Raw genomic sequence first — 19,285 nt, forward strand, 5'->3', positions numbered from 1 at the left:
AAATTGTTTTGTTTTGTTTTTTTAAAGAGAGAGAGAGAGAGAGAGAGAGAGAGAGAGAGAGAGAATTTTAATATTTATTTTTTAGTTTTTGGCGGACACAACATCTTTGTTTGTATGTGGTGCTGACGATCGAACCCGGGCCGCACGCATGCCAGGCGAGCACGCTACCGCTTGAGCCACATCCCCAGCCCAACAAATTGTAATTTTAAAATTTTAGTGTTTTTAAAAATCATTGGATATTTTGACACTAAAGAATTATTCATCTTTTTAAAGAGCTCTTACTTTTCAGAGGCACACACCAAAATATTTATAAACATCTGGAATGTGCTTTAAAACACTTCAGTGAGGGAAGAAGACAAGGAGGAAGCAGTGGGTAGAGAGAAATCAAGATTGGCTGAGTTTAAAATAAAAGTCAAATGATGACTACACAAGGATTCATTTACACGTTTGAAATTTTCTATTATAAAATGGTTCCCATGAAAAGAGAGAAGGTAGCCATCAAGGAAATTCTGAGGGTTGGCAATTCTGTTATAGATTTTTATATTAAACAGTTCAAAATTTTAGATACCACTTTTTTGTATTAGTGGTGAACCCCAACTGTGCCCCAAGATACAAGATCATTAACTTCCTAATGAAAGATTTCTCCTGAGCTTTCTTTCACATGTCCTAGACTTCAGAAAATTTACAGATAGGTAGATAATAAACAGAGAGAGGTATGAAATAAAATTCCAGAAGAATAGAAATGTACAGAAAATAGCAAAATATTTGACATTTCAATGGGTATAAAAAACAAGGCTACTATAATTCCATGGGAAAAACTCCCTTTTAATGGAAGCTTTTTGAAAACATTGTCCATATGCTTTGGCCTCAGAGCAGACATGGAAGAGGACAAATGGGCAGGACGGCAAGACTCCTACTGAAGTTTCTCTCAAGAGATTCCAACTGGCTGAAAACCCAGAGGCCTGTTCAGCTAAGTGCATGATCAAAATCAATCAATAACTTAATTCAAGTAAATACAGACACTAATACAGCAGCCTCCATGGTCCCTGCCTGGCTTTGAGAGACAGATTTTTTGGAAAAGATACACTCAAGCGAGTCTATCCCAAGTCCTGAGGACAGGAAGCCTCCAACTGGGTTTGGCTGGCAGGGCGCTGGCTGTCTTGCCTAACTTGTCTAAGAATTGGGGGGCTGGGAGACTGGTTTTTCATATGGACCTCTGCAGCAGCCCTGTGTGGATGACTCAATAACACTTCACCCTAGTTTAGCACAACTTCACAGTCCCCACAGATAAGCCAGGAGGACCAAAAGGGTTATTTGCTAAGTCAAAAGTAAACTTGTGGCTGCCTGCCAGGAAATAGGTGATAAAAGCACATGTTTCCAAGTGGACTGTGTAATACAAATGCTCATCACTACCACTTATCTCATTTGCAGTGCAGAATGGGGGAAAGAAATCTCAAAGAATATGACATTACAAGGCACCATCAAACAAATGACATCTTGCAATTATAATGACACACAGTTGACAAAAGAAAAACTTAGCAGCCAGTGTTCAAGGCACAGCATAACAATGTCGCTGCAGTGCAATTCATCCTCATTATGCCGGGCCCAGAATCTTAAACAGCAAGAAAACCCTTTTTGATGGCAAAATAATATAAGAAAATGTAAACACAGTTGCAAATACTGCAGCTTCTAATTCTTAAAGAAATGTTACAAATGCCTACAAACATCAGTTTTCCTGAATCAGCACTCATGAAAAATAGGTCACTACCACTTTATCATCTCTAATTGGTGTCCAGGACCCCAAGTATCTCGGGAAGTAAGGGTCCAGATGAAAAGGACAGAGACTATTAAGAGGTAGGTGGTGACTGCAACTCAGGGAAGTACGCCAACAGGACCAAGAACACCTGCCAGGCCCAGAGGGCTCATGGGAGTATCCACAGATTCTGAAGATCAAGTGCATCACTAAAACACGCAATCTGCAGAGTTAGAAATTTTCCCCTATCACATTCACTGATGTATCTCAAGTACCAGAAGAGTTCCAGGCACATTGCAGGGCCTAATTACTTATGAAATGAATCAGATAAGAACATATAGAAAGGGCTGGGGTTGTGGCTCAGTGGTAGAGCACTCACTTAGCATGCATGAGGCACTGGGTTCAATCCTCAGCACCACATAAAATTAAATAAAGATACTGTGTCCACCTAAAACTAAAACAATAAAAAAAATTAAAAAAAAATATAGAAAAGCATTTTTATATGTCAGATAAAGTGCCATTAATATAGGGCATTAATACTAGTTCACCTTTCAGACTCATTTAATCTAGTCTTTTGGCAGAATGCGACATTTTTTAAAAATACGGTTTATGTTTATTCGTGATCAATAGCAAAATATTAATTTCCTAATAGCTGTTGTTATAGTGCAAGGAATATGCTGGGATGGGAAAACTTTACAGATGAGGGAAGAATATTACAGTCAGAGAAAAAGGCTACAAATGAAGCAAAACAAAGGAGGCTGCCTGAGAGAAGATCCCAGCGGGGTGGAGGCCGAGGTGAGGTCCAGCAGGGAGCAGGCTGGCAGAACGTGACAGGAGGCCCTCACATGGCCCTTGCAACACAACACACTTTGGAATCCTCTGTGATAACAAGGTCTCATCTGTGTCTGTCATTCACCACGGTATTCTCAGTGCCAGGAGCATAGTAGGTGTTTAATAAATATTTGTAAATGGAAAAGTGTGGGGTGAGTCTGAGCCAGATCTCACAGGCAGGATAGAGACCCAGGATAATGAGCTTCAAGCTGCCAACCACTGAAAAAATTCTGCCCCTACTACTGGACTTGAAGGTGTGTCCAAACACCCAACTAACGGGAAAAATCCCAACCTGAACTAAAGTTCAGAATACTGTTTCCCTTAAAGGTTACCAGAAAAACCATAGGCACCACTTAGATAGGAGGCATGGGCGGCTGTGCCCTCTGGGAGCTCTCAATAAGCCAGACTTGTCCTCCGCCTGGGTCTGAGTCAGTGGAAAGGAAATGGCCCGAGAGCCTTCCTGCATGCCATCACTGCTTGTCCTCCAAGCCCATCAAAAAGATGAAGGATACCCTGGGGCAGGGATTCCTCAGGTGGTGCCCTCACTGCACCGGGGGCTCCAGGCGATGCTGGGTCTTCTGGTGCCGGTTGAGAATGGACCTCTGGTTGAAGCTCCGACCGCAGGAGGGGCAGTGGTAAGGCTTCTCTCCCGTGTGGATCCTCTGGTGTCGGACCAGCCGCTCCCCTTTGCTGAACCGCTTCCCGCACACCTGGCACCCATAGGGCTTCTCCCCGGTGTGGGCTCGCCGATGCACAGCCAGGTTGGCATTCCTACTGAAACTCTTGCCGCACTCGCAGGTGTAGGGCTTCTCACCGGTGTGCGTCCTCCGGTGCACCTGCAGGTGCTGCCTCCGGCTGAAGCTCTTCCAACAGTCCCCACACTTGTAGGGCTTCTCCCCTGTGTGGCTCCGCTGGTGGACCTCCAGGTGGTGTCTCTGGCTGAAAGTCTTCCAGCACTCATTGCACACGTAGGGCCTCTTTCCCAGATGGGTCCTCTGGTGCTTCATGAGGTACTCCCTCAAGGTGAAGCCCTTCCCACATTCCACGCAGCCATAGGACTTCTCCTCTTCATGGGTTCGCTGGTGTCTGACGAGATTGGAGCTCCGACTGAAGCCTTTCCCACACTCGGGGCACTGGAAAGGCTTCCAGAAGGAACTCTGCGTTTTGAGATCCTCAGGCAAGGAGACACTGTGCTGCGGCGCAGGAAGTCCTGGCAGGCCACTCCCGGATTCCCCAGGCTCCTGTTCACAGGCTCCTCCTAGCCCAGGTCCAGGGACAGCAGCTTCCCCAAACCTCTCAGATGACAGCCCAGCAAATGCCCCTTTAAGGTCTTCCTGCTGGGGTTTTGACTCCTTTTCCTTGCTCCCAATGCCTACAGGAGAAAAGAGACCAAGACTGATTCCATGGTAGCTACCAAAGGTAATTTATGTGTTAGAGCTTTGCTTCCAAGGATGGCCCACTGAGAGCAGCTTCTCTTTTCCCTGTGACTAACAACTTCAACACCTTTCACTTCTGTGGATCCTAAACTCAGAACTTCCTTTACTTCTTCCCACTCCCTACCCTCATACAGAATATATGCCAAATTTTAATCCCCTCTCATTTTCAGACTTTTCTTCAAAATCTATCTCAGTGATTCTGAGAAATACACCCTGGTTATTCTTGTCTCCCAGCCTCTTCTGCACTGATATCCTCAATTAGCACTTATTTACACTGTGACTTTGCTGCAAATGCTAATTTACATTCACCTACATGTTCTGCCTTCCCCAAATAATTACAAACCCATTCCAATAACGTGGCCCTACATACCCTGCTCCCTCTACCTAACCAAGTATCATTAATCTGGGCCCCCTAGGAGCCTGGCAGGGAACTGCGCAGGGAGATGCTGGCTGAAGGAAGGAGCCCAATCTGTAACTGAAGCTCCAGTTACAAACCAATTCTGTGCTGGTACAGCTACCAGGACTACATATACTTAGGATCATAACTCCACCTAAGAAAATAAATATAAGTTCCACGTACATAATATCGAGTTCATGTGCAGATTTCCCCAGGAGCTAGTTAAAGTTCATACGTGGTACTTAGTTTCAGTTTTCCTACTCCTAACACTTCAAAACTGGAAACTACCCAAATGAACCTTTTCTCCTGTGTGGATCCTCTCCATGAAAAAACAAATTAATTACAGCTCCACACCATGAGGTCATGAAGGTCACATGTCCTTGTTAGGAGACGCATGTTGAAGTATTTAGGAGTGAAAGATCAAATGGCTCCATTTTCAAAATTATTCTGAAAATACATTTTATAGATAAATATGGCAAATGTTAACAATTATTGAAAAAGACAAAGGTATAAGTGTGTTCACTATAACGGTACACTAGTCTTAGTGATTTTTGTGGGCTTTTTTTGTAGGTTTGAAAGTTTTTACAGCAAATGTTTAAATATAAAGCTGGAGGGAAATAAATAAAATATCTAGGCAGAAATGAAAACACTAAGACAAAGACGCATTAGTACAAAGAGAATGGAGTCAGAGAACTGGTTTTGAATGTGGCAATGGCTACTTAATAGCTATGGGATTATGGAAAAACCAATTAATCTCTCTGAGCCTTAATTTCTTCATCTTCAAAATGGATAGTACACTGATAAAGGTTCCTGTATACACAGCAGGTATGCAATGGTAGGTGGTATGATTTTCGCCCTTAGACCAGGCACTGATTTCCAGCTACTTCCAGAGAATCTCCCCCTGGATCTCAAACTCAAGATGGAACCCTCCATTCTCCTCCCGCTTAGGAAAGCACTTCCCTTCCTTTCTCACAGTAGCACCAGTTTTCCAGTCCAATAGCCAGGATCTCTCCTCTTCTCTAGCTAATCGGTGACCAATCCTTGGAAAAAACGTCTTGGTAAACCACCTTCTTCACCACTGCCAAGTCTGGTTCCTGCTCTGGCCCTATTCCTGTATCTCCTTCACCCTAGAGGTCAATTGCAATAACACTTTCATCACATTACTCAACACTGCAAACTTCTACCAGAACCCACAGCCCTCAGCTAGTCTCACCCTACTTACGCAATCCCTCTTTCTTTCTCTTCTGAACACTCATCTTTCACCCCAGGGTCTTAACCATCTTGCAAACAAGTCTCCTGGAGTCAGTGTGTGCATATGCTACTCTCTGCATCCATTATTCCAAATCAGCTTCCAAATTCCTGCACCAGCCCAATCTCCATCTGTTTGCTCCCATAACTGCATTTATGATCCAGACCATAAGGCTGGCAGTTAGTCACTCTCTAATGACAACAGACCAAGGCCTGAAAGGGAGCTGAGAACCCACCTGGCCCAGCGGTCTCCCCAAACTCATCTCCTCCTTATAAATTAAGCAGCTTGGTCCTGTCCCACACTGCTATCTTTGCAAGTTCTGGGACTGAATCCAGGTAGACCTGAAGGCTGGAATTCATAGCAGATGGTACACTTGGAAAAGAGAGATAACTGCACAAAGCAGGGGCTCCTGTGATGTACCCAAACAGAAGCACACCATACCACCTAGCAGAAACACTTAGGGACGTGTATCCAGGCTGTTTGGAGACGCGGGGCTGGTGAGAGGACAAACACGCACCAGGGTCTCTAGAAGTCAGAAACAGCCAGGACCGGGTAAGCACTCTTGAGGATGGAAAGGCATCACTGCAGAGGCACACAGCTAATGGGGATTAGGGCTCTGGGAAGCTGGGACTTCTATCCAGGGCACATCACGGGAGCCCCTGCCTTGTGTATTTATCTCCAAAGTTTGCACATCTTTTACCCTGTGGCAATTACAAACCTCTATGTAAAACACACCAGCATCTTTTGCCACCCACATCACCTTGCCCTGGACACAGGTCCCCAATTCCCCCTACCTGGTGCTCCACCCTATTCCAAAATGACCATGCACCTGGCCTCTTCACCAGAACTCTAAGACCCTAGAGGAAAGCATTTTAACTCTTCATAGTGAATGGTAAAGCACTGGCCATATAGTAAGTGACAAATAAATCTCTGTGGGTAAATAAAATGAATGAATGCTGACTTATGAAAGAATCAGTTAATAATATTTGTACAAGTATGACCAACAAATATTTGCAAAAATGTTCAACATCATTTGTAATTAGGGAAATGTAAATCAAAAGTGCACTGAGATTTCATCTCACACCAATCAGGATGGCAGTCATCAAGAATATAAAAATAAATGCTGGAGAGAATGTAGAGAAAAAGAAAAACAACTTTTACACTGTTGGTGGGATTATAATACAACCACTATTAAAATCAATATGAAGGTTCCTCAAAAGACTAGTAATGGAAACAGTATGTGACCCAGCTATACCACTCCTCAGTATTTATCCTAAAGAATTAAAGTGATCACACTATAGTGATAAGGCATACCCATGTTTATAACAGCACAATTCACAACAGCCAAACTATGGAACCAGATGTCCGTCAACGGATGAATGGATAAAGAAAATGTGGTATACATGCACAGGGAGTTTTATTCAGCCATAAAGAAAAATGAAATTATGTTATTTGCAGGAAAATAGATGGAACTAGAGACCATTATGTTAGGCAAAATAAGTCAAATTCAGGTCTAGAGTCAAATGTTTTCTCTCCTATGTGGAAGCTAGAGAGAAAAAATGAAAAGAAAAGGCGGGGGATCTTTCATGAAAATCCAAGGGAGATCAGTGGAGGAAAGGGACCCAGGGGTGGAAGGCAGGGAGGGAGGGAAGTGCCAGGGAATGATTCTGGCCAAACTACATTGTTCTATGTGTGCATGTACAAACACGGAACAACAAACCCATCGTTATGTACAACTATAATGCATGAATAAAAATTGTGGAAAGGGCTGGGGATGTGGCTCAAGCGGTAGCGCGCTCGCCTGGCATGCGTGCGGCCCGGGTTCGATCCTCAGCACCACATACCAACAAAGATGTTGTGTCCGCCGAGAATTAAAAAAAACTAAATAAATATTTAAAAAATTTAAAAAAAAAAAAAAAAAATTGTGGAAAAAAAATCAAAGTTGGGCAAAACCCCCTCCCAAAAAACAATATTTGCACAACTAATAAAAACATGTGGGCTGAGGATATAGCTCAGTTGGTAGAGTGCTTGCCTTTCATGCACAAGGCCCTGGGTCGACCCCCAGCACCACAAAAAAAAAAAAAAAAAAAAAAATATGTGCTAGCACCATGTTTGCCACGCATTTTGTCCTCACAATGCCATGAGGCCATGTGAGTCATTTCATGACTGAAGAAACTGAGACCTGAAGAGGTCAAATGAGATGGTCATGGTTAGGAAGGGAGGGAGTCAGGATGGAGCCTCTTGCACCCTGAAAGAAGCACATGACCCTCTTGCTCATCCTTCAATGTATTTCAAGGTGAGAAAGGTCAGATGGAGTCTGTACAGATGAAGGGTCAACACATAAAATACTAGGTTTTTGAAAGGAAAAAGAAAAGAGTTAGCGGGGAGCAGGGGAGGCTTGTTCCCAGCCACATTTTCTTCTTCTCCCCACTGTTCTCATTCAACCCACAAAGATTCTCCCCACTGCTCCTTGGTCCCTGGTCCCCATGCCCTGTAGTGCACTCTGCTGGCTTCCCCACAGGCCCTCACCCTGCACTGCCAGCCCTGGCCTCACTCCTGCTCCCTCCTCCCCTATGGGCTCCTATCAGTGCAACCACAGGTCAAACCCAGCCACCACCTAAGGCAGGCCCACCGAGAGTCTGCTTCCTCTGTGACACAAGCCCACACTTACCTGTCCCATTTCTAAATCCTTACCGCACGTGTGCACGCATGCACGCGCACACACAGAGAATGCTCCAACTCTTTCCTGTATATTAGTCCAGTCCACTTCCTGCCCCAACACAAAGCTACTGTGTGAGGCCTGCACTCAGGGAATGCTCAATAAACACTTGCTGAATGAATAAGACCAGGTGCTCCTTTTTGGCTGTTTTCCCTCTTGCTCTGAAGGCAGCTAGGGACACACACAGATGTCTAGGGATGCTAATGACTGACCTGTCTCATTGGAGCCAGAAGAGCTGCCTCGTGTTTTCCTGCTCCATTGTCTGCCTCCTCTTGACAAAGGAATGCTCCCTACAGCTGGCCCATGTTCCCTCCTCACCTGCCATGAAATCCACTTCCTTTGTCAGCAGCACCAGGTTAGGGCAAGATCCCTGACCTGGAGCTTTCAAAACCCCTCAGCTTCTCACCTTTGGGGTGGAGACAGAGCCTTACCTGAAGAGACCCCACAGTTCTGTGGTTCCACATATTCCCCAAAGCAGTCAATCTGGGCTGGGGTCACATGCCTCCACTCCTCCTCAGGAAAAGGCAGGGCCATGTCTTTAAAGGTCCCCAATCCCTGAAACAACAGATTACTATAAATAAAGAGACAGTCCCTAAAGAAGAACCATCTAATGGCCACAGTGATCAGAGGGAACAGCACAAGGCTGAGCAGAGTAAGACAACAGAAGGAAACCAGCCTCTCAGTGCCCTGGGAAATGAACCAACCACCTCCTGACAATTCAGTGAAAGAGTAATTGACTTGAATCTCTGCTTCAGCAGCTCAGCTTGTCCCCACAACACCAGCTGCCATGCCACTTGGTCACCTGCATCATCAGGCATCACAGAGCCTAGGAGTTGCCCCACACCCTCTCAAGCCCCATCTTAAGAATGACACCACATTAAAAGAATTGGGTCCTCATTTTCTCATTCACTACACCAGGAAGAAACTCTATGGCAGAAGGGATGGGTCTAACCAACTGGAAAAAACACTGTCGCTCCTCGACCCTGCAAACCTCAGGAACGGGAAATAGCCCAGCCTCGATGCCCAAATATGGCTTTAGCCATAGGTAAGATATGACTTGCTTCTTTTTTGTTCTGTCAAATAATTCCTTTACTTCTTCAAGAAAGTCCTTAACTTAAGACTCACGTCCTTCAGAAAAGTGTCCCATGGGAAACCCCACATCCCTGGTCACACTTAGCACCCTGTGGAAGGGATTCCAACTGGGGCGAGAGCCTCCCATCTGTGCTCTCATTACCCTGTGCAGCAGGTTTGCAAGTATTAACAGGGCCTCCACTCCTGGGATGGCAAGTATAGACCAAGAGACACTGCTCAGGGCTCCAGGAGCCCCAGCCTGAGCCAGCTGCCATCCCTGGGACATCTCCAGAGCAGCAGCAGCAGAAGCACCCACAAAGGACATCTATCTCTGGGGTAACCACCATAGCAGACACACACCTACAGGGATTCTCTCAATGTCTTCCTCCTCATGGTAAGAGAAATACCAACACATCAATCCGTGGCTTAAGGTCCAGGTATAAGAGTCAGTGCAAATTAACAACTAGGGATGGTGGCAGAACGGAGAAAATGACACAGCTGTATTACCAGAGGTAGAAAGGCCAAGTGACTCCACTCTCTGGATGGCGCTTTGCATAGTGAAGCTTTGGGGAAAATGTACATTAGTCAAAGCAGCATCAGGATCTCCAAAAGGGCAGAGTCATGGCTCACCTGTGCTCCTGCTGAAAGAAACCCAGCTGCCATCTCTTGGTCTCTGGTGTTCATTGGAGGGAGGCCTGGACCCATCTGAAGAAGAGGGAGTGCTGAGACAAAAAGCAGGAGAAAGATCAACATTGTTGACAATCATCCCATTCAAAGATGACCCCCATCTAAAACACACAACCTCAGAAACCTGCAAACTCCAGAGAAAAGTGCTTTGGTGCCACAATGACCCACACAGGGGTATCTGAGTGTCCCCTGCCCTGTCTTCAGCAGTGAAGACTGTCCCAAATCTGTCATGCTCCCTGACCACACTCAGGAATAACTTCTTTGAGATTCAGTAACAAAAAAATGTCACTTATTACTTTGAGGGGTACGGTTTGTCTTCCCACTTAATAAATATTCCCACATCCATTGCACAGTTCCTGGTAGTTTCTAGAAGGCATATGAGGAAGTAGAAACAATAAAAGAACATGATTCTAGACATGCCTTCCAGAAACCAGGGTCAAGGCAGAGAACACGATTTCATCTCAGTTTCCTACTGAGGTCAAGGAAATAACCAGGAACATTCAGAATTACACCTTGCACATACTACTGTTGGGTTTTTGAAGGACAGGGTGGTGACAGTTGGTACAGAGCAGTTCCCTGTGCCCTTCCATCTTCGCTATCTGCATCTTACCCTGCTCTTGGAAGGCCTGTGTCCCATCTCCAGGGTCCTGACTCAGCTGCTCTTCAGTTCTTTGGTCTAGGACTTGAACTCCTTCCCCGTGGGGCATCCCCCACTCAGGCTTGACCTCTACTGGCTCCAGGTGGACGCCTGGCTCCCAAGCACCTCTGCCAAGGGCTGTCTTCTGCTGTTCTCCCTGCATGTGGCATGGAACCTAAGAAAAATTCCCAACATCAATTAAAATGAGGCTTAGTCAAGACTGTTATGATGGGAGTTGAATTAAAACCTAAAAGGAGAACCACTGTGGCTTCAAGAGAGACAAAGGAAAAGCCAGCTGAGCTCCTCCTCCAACATCAGTCAGGAGGTGGAAAGGAAGTGACACTCCCTTTATCAGGCCCTGAGCAACTTGTCTCTGCCCATGCTATTTGACAAGCTTAACTTGTTAACTGCCTTGACACTGATCAAATTTCCCATGAATACTATCTCCAAGAGCCCAAATGCTGTCCTGCTGAAAACCTAAGCACAACACACTCACTATTAGAAAATAGACTTCCTAGTAGTAAAAGCAAAAATTTTTTTAATTGCAAAGCCCAGACACTGTAATAAATTAGCTAATGAAAACAGCAGTTCTACAAAGAGCAAGGACAACCAGGAGGACTCACACTAAGATGCACTCACAAAAACAAAGTCCTTCCTGGTCCTCTTTTAAGCTCCTGTGTGGGAGAAAGGCTGAGTTACAGAGTGATTGCCCCTTGCCCTCTTTTCCCAGACATCAATCAGGTGACTGTACTACACAGTGAGAGCAACATGGCCAGAGTCCCAGGCAACATTTATGGTGCAGTCAGCTGATATCATCAGAACAGCACCACAAAAATCACACAGGAGCCCCAAGAGCTGAAGTGGCCAACATGGAAACAGTACAGATATGGGCAACCAGTGGGTTCCCTGTACCCACAGGCATCTACCCCAAGGCAGGGCTGGGGACCTAAAAACAATCACAACTGCTTTCTTTAGGCCTGAGGCTCTCAAAGGAATCAGGGCCAGGCCTCTGCCCTAAGGCCTGAAGAGGAGCATCAGGCCCATCTGCGCACCAGCATCTTCCCTGGGAACAGCTCTTCCAGCTGAAAAACCCACCACTCTCCAAAAATTCCTCAGCAGTCTGGGAGCAGAGGGGAGGTTCTACACCTCATCCACTCCACTGCTTCCTCAAACCCCTTCCCATGGCAACAGCAAAAGACCCGGATACCCTCTTCTCACCCACCGCCTTGGCCTCCAGCGCATTCTCTGTCAAGTCCTCCACCATGGTCACCAAAGCCTTGCCACTCTCCAGGCCGTGATCCCGGATCCAGGTATAGAACTCCCGGGGCAGGATGGTCAGGAACTGCTCCAGCACCAGAAGCTCCAGGATCTGCTCCTTGGTGTGCAGCTCAGGCCTCAGCCACCCGCGACAGAGCTCTTGGAGCTCCCTGAGGGCTTCTTGGGGACCCGCTGCCTCCTGGTATCGGAACTGCCGAAACCTCAGGCGAAAAGTCTCAGGACTGGAGTCTTCTCTTGCCCTGCCCCATGGCAACTCTTTCTCCATTTTCACCACAGGAATATCCATTTGCTGCTGAGGATCTTCCGCCATCCCTGGACGCTCTTTAAGCATCTTCACATTCCCTCTCAGAAGACTGAGAATGACAGCATAAATTTTTTTGAGAACACAAGACACATGAAAGCTCAGACCATCCCATTTGTATCTACATTAATGAACATTCTGCAGAATAACATGGTAATGACCTGCAATGATGCATTTTCAAAAGGCTGAAAGTATGCCTTGAACATCAAGTCAGCTAAATGATTTGCCAAGCACCTCTTAGATACAGAGAATAAATAGAAAATATATAAGAGCTTACATCCCAAAGTAGCTTAAGACCTCACTGGAGACAAAATAAAACAATCAGGGAATAATATAAACTGGACTATAATTAGGTTATTCACGAGGGCCCACTCTTTCAATACTAAAGGAAACATACATTCAACACACACACATAATCACATACCACATAACAGTGGTCTACATGACATTGGTCCCCTAAGATTATAATAGACCTGAAGTTTTTTCACTGACTAGTGAAAAAGCATAGCCTACTTCTACTAATAATAAATGACTATATTATTAGATCACATATTTACTACTCTATACTTTTCATTGTTATGTTCGGAGTACCCTCCTTCTACTATTAAAATACAAAAATTTACTGTAAAACAGTATGCTGTATTGCACCAACAGCAATCTCATACATCTTGTGTTTCCCACATCTCTTGATTGTATCACAAGGTCATGTCCAAGTCTGTGACATCATATTCAATGATGTCAACACAACAATGCATTTATCAGGATGTGTCTCCATAATTAAGCAATGCATGACTCTCTGTGTGTGTGTGTGTGTGTGTGTGTGTGTGTGTGTGTATACACACTTTCCCAGGCATGCAGAAACAAGAAAAAGACAAGGAACTTGTCTTCTTGAAACTCATACTAATACAGCAGACAAAAAATAACAAAGAAAATACATAAAATTACAAGTGAGGACAAGTTCTAGAAATGGAATAAATAAGGTGCTCTGTTAGTGGTGACAATGGACTTGAAGAGGTTGAAGAGGTTTTTTGTTGTTTGTTTTGTTTGTTGCAGTATCAGCAGCAAGACCATTTATTACAATGTTGTTCGCATGGATTCCACTAGTTATAAAATTTTACACTCATCTAGCACTGTTCAGCTAAGAATGTCAGAATGCTGTACAAGCACAGACTCTAAGTACACTGACTCTTGAAACATGCAGGGAACAGCAGAAAAAAAAAACTACTTCCAGTTATGTAACTTGCTGGAAGAAGGTTTTTCTTAAGACATGATACTTAATTGAGACCTACAGGATAGAGCGTGAGCCAGTCATTCAAAGAGCATTCCCAGCTAGAAATCACTCTGCATGTTCAAGAGCAAGCCAAAGTCCAGTGTGGCTTCAGCAGAGTGAGGGGCAGAGCTGCATGAGTAAAGCTCCCAGAGCCAGACAGAAATCAGATTACCCAGGGCCTGCGCCACCATAAGAATTATAGGCTTTACGCTTATTTCTTAGTGTAGTGGGAAATTACGTATTTTTAAAAAGTCATACTGTGTGTCAACAGAGAATAGAGAATACAAAAAGGGAAGCAGTATTTCAGATGGTTCAAGCAAAAGATGACAGGTCTTTAGGTTAGGGTGGTGACAAAGCAGACAAAAATCAAAACATTTTGAGGCAAAATTAACAACTTTGCTAGTGGCTTGGATGTGATGATGTGTTTGGCTAAAGAAGAAAACAGAGAAAAATATATGCCAAGGTCTGCCTCCCCAAATACTTGGTATAGATGAAAAACATGGGGAGTTAAAAAAAAAAAAAAAGGAGAGATTAATGTAAGTCCAAGTACTACTGAGAAAGAGGCTTGTAGTAGACTGGAGAATGAGTCCTACTAACCTCCGTGGAGGGCAAGTCGGAAGGCCTTAAGCTAAGGAGACAGATACCAAGTCCAAAGAAGCAGGGAAGGATATCGGCTTATTAGGACAGATCACCCCGATTGGAGCAGAGAATAATTAACTAGCAGGCGGCACCCTGGAGCCTCTGCTAAATATTCTCTTGGGCGTTTGTGCATTTAACTACCACCCTTAAACCTATTTTACCTTTCTAGGCTACAGTAGGTATTTCCTCTCCTGCATCGAATTTCTCTTTCATGACTTTCTAGCTGTTGCATGGGTTCACTCCATTAGGGTATCTACCGCTCTGCAAATGCAACCGTTTACCAGCGTCTGTCCATCTGATCCCCTGCAGGCAAGCATGGAGAGGGCCTCATTCATCTTTCATTTCTGCACTGGACAAACAGAACGCGCTCCGTAGCTGTTCTTTAGATGGCTGTACTACGTCCTATCCTAATTACTTTCGCTTTTCCAAGAGTTGGGCCTCGGTTCGAGATCACCTCGGGCTCCTGGACCACCTGCATTAGGCCAAGTCTGGCCCGGCGGGATCAGCCTGGCTCCTACCTGAGTCGGCCGCGGCGCGGACGTGCGGACCCCGACCCACGGGGCCTCTCCACAGCCTTTCCCGCCGCCCGGAGCCCGCCACGGGCCCGGCCCGGCCCGGTTCCAGTTCACCCGCCCGGCACCAGCACCAGGTTCGCTGGTGCCCTCGGCGGACCGGAAGTGAGTGAAGAACGCTGTCAGACAGGTGCGCCCGGAAAGGGCCCCTTCCGTTTCCCCTCTAGGACTCCCGGAGGTCTCGGAGGTGCGTCTCGATAGTTGCGTGGCTGGACCTCCAGAGGCTGCTCCTCCGGGGCTGATGCTGACCAGGTTCCATTGCACCTGCTTCCCCTCCCTGGGAAGAGGACTCGGTGCATCGCCAGACGCACCACTGGACACAGCGCCTCTTTCCAGGGGCTTTAGAGTTGGTCGATGGACACGTGTCCGTTCTGTGCCGCCAGGGCTTTGTGCGAGGCATAAGGGCAAAGCCCGAGGAAGGGAATGCTGGACAGCATGGGTTCTTACCGTGTGGCGTGGACCTTGCGGTGCTGGAGGTGGTGGGCAGGGTAGGATTGCTCCGGGAAGGCTCCCTGGAGGAACCGGCACCTGCGCTCAGTTTGGGAAGGTGGATCAAAAAAGGTTTCCACAAGAGGACGCATATCGAGCCCAGAGAGTGCATGCAAAGGGACTGATGGCATTTCCACACCCCAGAGCCGCGGGAACCACCGGCCACACAGGCATATCACTCAGCGTATGGAAAGCTGCCGAAAAGCTTAAAGGCGGAGAAGGGCAGATTTTAGAAGGAGGCTGCAGAGAAACCCTCCGGGAGAACTGAATAAGAGAGAGGAATAGGGGAAATAAACTGACTGATCAGACCAGAGAGTTTGAGTAATGTAATATAGGAGTGAAAAGGTGAGACAAAACTGGAGCAGTCGTGAGACTAGAGATTGCCAGAAGGGTTTAGAGGTGAAACCTATTTGGGAGGTAAAATTGGAAGATTGATTGGAGATTGGAGGTTGATCAAAAGGGTGGAATTAGCCGACGCGGTGGCTCGGCGGTAATTCCAGCAACTAGGGAGGCTGAGGCAGGAGGATCACAAGCCTCAGCAATTTAGCGAGGCCCTAAGGAACTTAGCTGGACTCTATTCCAAAAATAAAAACTATAACTCCCCAGAGAGGGGGAAGAGGAGGAGGGGGAGGGGGAGAGGGAAGAGGAGGAAGAAGAAGAAAGAATGGAGTTATTTATTGAATGATAGGACACATCTTGTAAGAATGGAACCAATTTGTCATCAGGAAAGATAAAAGATAAAATACTACATCCATACCTTAACCACATGTGGAAGTGTGAAGGGGACAGGAGGCAAATTCCAAATGAATCAAAGATTATAATATGAAACCTTTATAACAGTGTCAAAAAATTAAAGAAAGGAGAAAGTTCAAATTATGATCCAGGAGACATGGAAAATGGGTACATTTTACTGTATCAATGTCAAAAACTTTTGCCTAGAAAATCAAAAGACAAATCATGGAGAAAATACATTACAGGGGGAAAATAAGTTAATTTCACGAATAGATGAAGAGTGCCTAGATTTCACAAATAAATCTATTTGTGGAGGGAAATGAGCTCACAGAAAATAATGCAAATGGCTGCTAAAAATATGAAATATAGCTGGGGCTGGGGCTCAGTGATAGAACACTTGCCTGGCATGTGAGGCACTGGGTTCGTTTCTCAGCACCACATATAAATAAATAAAATAAAGGTCTATCAACAACTGAAAAAAAGATGTTTAAGAAAAATATATGAAATATAAGCTCACTTTTGCTGGTAATATGAGCAGTGCAAATTAAAACACTACTAAAATACAATTTCTTACTTATCCAATTTAAAAAAAAAAAGTTTAACACAGTCTCTTGATAAAACTGTGGGAGGAAAGGCCTGTTTAGATAATTACAAAAGTATTTACTCTTTGAGGATATCCTGGGAAATTATTCTGTAGATACACATACACATTTATGTACAGGTTTATTCACTGCAGTATCCTTGATAGTGTGAAACAGTGGCAACAAATGTATCCATCAATAAGGGACTGGATAAATCAACTAGGATATATCCACATAATGCAGCACAATATATAGCTATAAAAAGGAAGCACCAAGATCTATAAGATATAAAGAAAAGCAAGGGACCAAAAATGCATATAAAACATTATCAGTACTGTAATATGAATATCTGTAGAAATAATAAAAGATTAAAACAACAATGTTTTCAACATGCCTGTAATCCCAGTGACTCAAGAGTCTATAGTGAGAGGATCACAAGTTCAAGGCCTACCTCAGTAATTTAACAAGACCTAAATTAAAATAATAAAAAGAGCTAGGAATGTAGTTCAATATTAAAGGGTTTCTGGGTTCAATCCCCAGTACTAAAAAAGAAAAAAAATATTTTCTTGTCTTAGCACAAATATACATAAGGTAATCCTATTTATGTCACCCTAGGACTATTCTTTGATAGGTAGTGCCCCCGCAAAAGCTCAGATATTAATAATGCCCACTGCTTGGCATTATTGAGAAGTTGTAGAACTTTTAAGAGGTGAGAGGTTGCAGGGTGAGTGGCTCGTGCCTGTAATCCCAGCGACTCAAGAGGCTGAGGCAGGAGGATCACATGTTCAAAGACAGCCTCAGCAATTTAGCAAGGCCCTAAGCAATTCAGTGAGACCCTTTCTCTAAGTAAAATACAAAACAGGGCTGGAAATGTGGCTCCATGGTTAAATGCCCCAGATTCAATCCCCAGTACCCCAAAAAAGAGGTAAGAAGTCTTTCAGTATCTGGGGGTGTGCCCTTGAAGGGACCCCAGCCACTTCCTCTTCTCTTTACTTCCCAAATGCCATGAGGTGAACAGCTTGCTACACCACACACTCCAAAATTGTGACTCAAAATTGAAAGAACGAACAAGGCTCAATGTCGGAGAAAATTCCCGTTTATTGAGGAACAGCTCTGCATATTTATAGAGTGGGAGTGGCTTAACAGTTATGACAGTTTAATGGTTAAACAGTTTGATAGTTGGCAAATGATGCCAATCAGATGTTCCTGCATGACACTTTCTTTTCTCTGACTTACATAACCTCCTGGAGTAGTAGGATGGGGCATTTGAAACTAGCTGCCTGATTCTAGAAACTTTTTCTTGCTCAAAAGGACTTTGTTAAATTTAACATAGCTCAGATTTTTTTTAAACAAGTTCCAGGTCAAAACTGAGCATTGTGGGCTGGGGTTGTGGCTCAGTGGTAGAGCGCTTGCCTGGCACGTGTGAGGCACTGGGTTTGATCCTCAGCACCACATAAAGATAAATAAATAAAATAAATGTATTGTGTTCATCTACAACTAATATATATATAATAAATAAATAAAGGTATGGTGTACATCTACAACTAAAAAAAAAAAATTTAAACTGAGCGTTTCCCTTTGGCCTTAGCCATGAGGGCTCTTGGTATCCTTTGCCAGAGTACTTCCAAGATGGTAACAAGGGCAGAAATGAAACTGTGAGGAAGTCCAGTCACATGTAGACAACAGCTGGCTCAAAGATCCTAAAGCTTTCATCATACTTTAACTTCACTGAACCTGGGCCAGGTGCAGCCAGGTGTGGCAAAGAGCACCAGTTTCTTCAACAAGTTACCCATGACATTGATATTGGAGGAGAGAGATGGATGTAGGTTGCAGTTTGTCCTTGTGAATTCCACATGTCCATCAATGGGTGAATGGATAAACTAAGTGGTATATCCATGCAACAAAAAGAAATGAACTATTAATTCATGCCACACCATGGATGAGCCTGAAACAATTATGCTGAATTCTATTGATATAAAATTCTAAGAAATGTATCGTATGGTAACAGAAAGCAAATCAGAAATGGGATGGAGATGTGCAGAATAAAAGGAAGGCAGAGATAAAAATTGTGGACTTCAAGAAAAGCAGAATCTCCAAGAAAGGAATCAAGTAATGAATTAGACCTAAATTCAAAATGGAGACTGGGAGTCTTTCAGTGACTAGGGTCACACCTTACTCTGTGTTCCTGGAAGAACCACAAACTGAGCTTCGCAACCTTTGCCCAGGCATGATCCTTTTTCTTTTTTATTTTTATTTTTATTTATTTTTTTAGTCATACATGACAGTAGAATGCTTTTTGATATATAATACATACATGGAATGTACATACACCAATCATATTGTCTATTCTATTCTGCTGCCCTTCCTATCCTCCCTACTCCTCCCCTCCTCTCCCATCCTTTCTCTCTATCCAATCTAATGTGACACACTTTTTTTTCCTTTTTCTCATTACAACATCATATATGTATTCTGTATAACAATGAGTTCTCCTTCCATCTTCTGTGCAACTCCCCTTCTCCCTCTTTTTCCCTCCCACCTCTCTTCCCTATTTGGTGGTAGTCTTCTTCTCATGCTCTTCCTCCCTATCCCATTTTGAGTCACCCCCCTTATATCAGAGAAGACACTTGGCATTTGTTTTTTAGG

General features: G+C 44.5%; 1 protein-coding gene across 6 annotated transcripts in view; it reads right to left on the reverse strand.

The window, feature by feature from the left end:
* ZSCAN25 (zinc finger and SCAN domain containing 25) overlaps positions 1-14,930 on the reverse strand; it is a 37,685-nt gene extending 22,755 nt beyond the window's left edge. For 3 of the 6 annotated variants that reach the window (XM_081296810.1, XM_081296807.1, XM_081296809.1), the window contains exons 1-5: positions 14,787-14,930; positions 12,003-12,411; positions 10,754-10,955; positions 10,087-10,178; positions 8,817-8,940 (exon numbers count right to left, since the gene is read on the reverse strand). In XM_081296810.1, the coding sequence (XP_081152936.1) occupies positions 8,817-8,940; positions 10,087-10,178; positions 10,754-10,955; positions 12,003-12,389 (805 nt within the window). In that variant the 5' untranslated portion in view covers positions 12,390-12,411; positions 14,787-14,930. Of the gene's footprint in view, positions 1-87; positions 3,957-8,597; positions 8,704-8,816; positions 8,941-10,086; positions 10,179-10,753; positions 10,956-12,002; positions 12,412-14,786 lie in introns of those variants that run through there. The other 3 variants (XM_081296808.1, XM_081296806.1, XM_081296811.1) reach the window with 3 other exon arrangements.
* Between the last annotated feature and the right edge of the window lie 4,355 nt (positions 14,931-19,285).

The sequence above is a fragment of the Spermophilus citellus genome, assembly GCF_964194105.1.
Source record: "Spermophilus citellus genome assembly, chromosome: 6".
Classification (NCBI taxonomy): domain Eukaryota; kingdom Metazoa; phylum Chordata; class Mammalia; order Rodentia; family Sciuridae; genus Spermophilus; species Spermophilus citellus.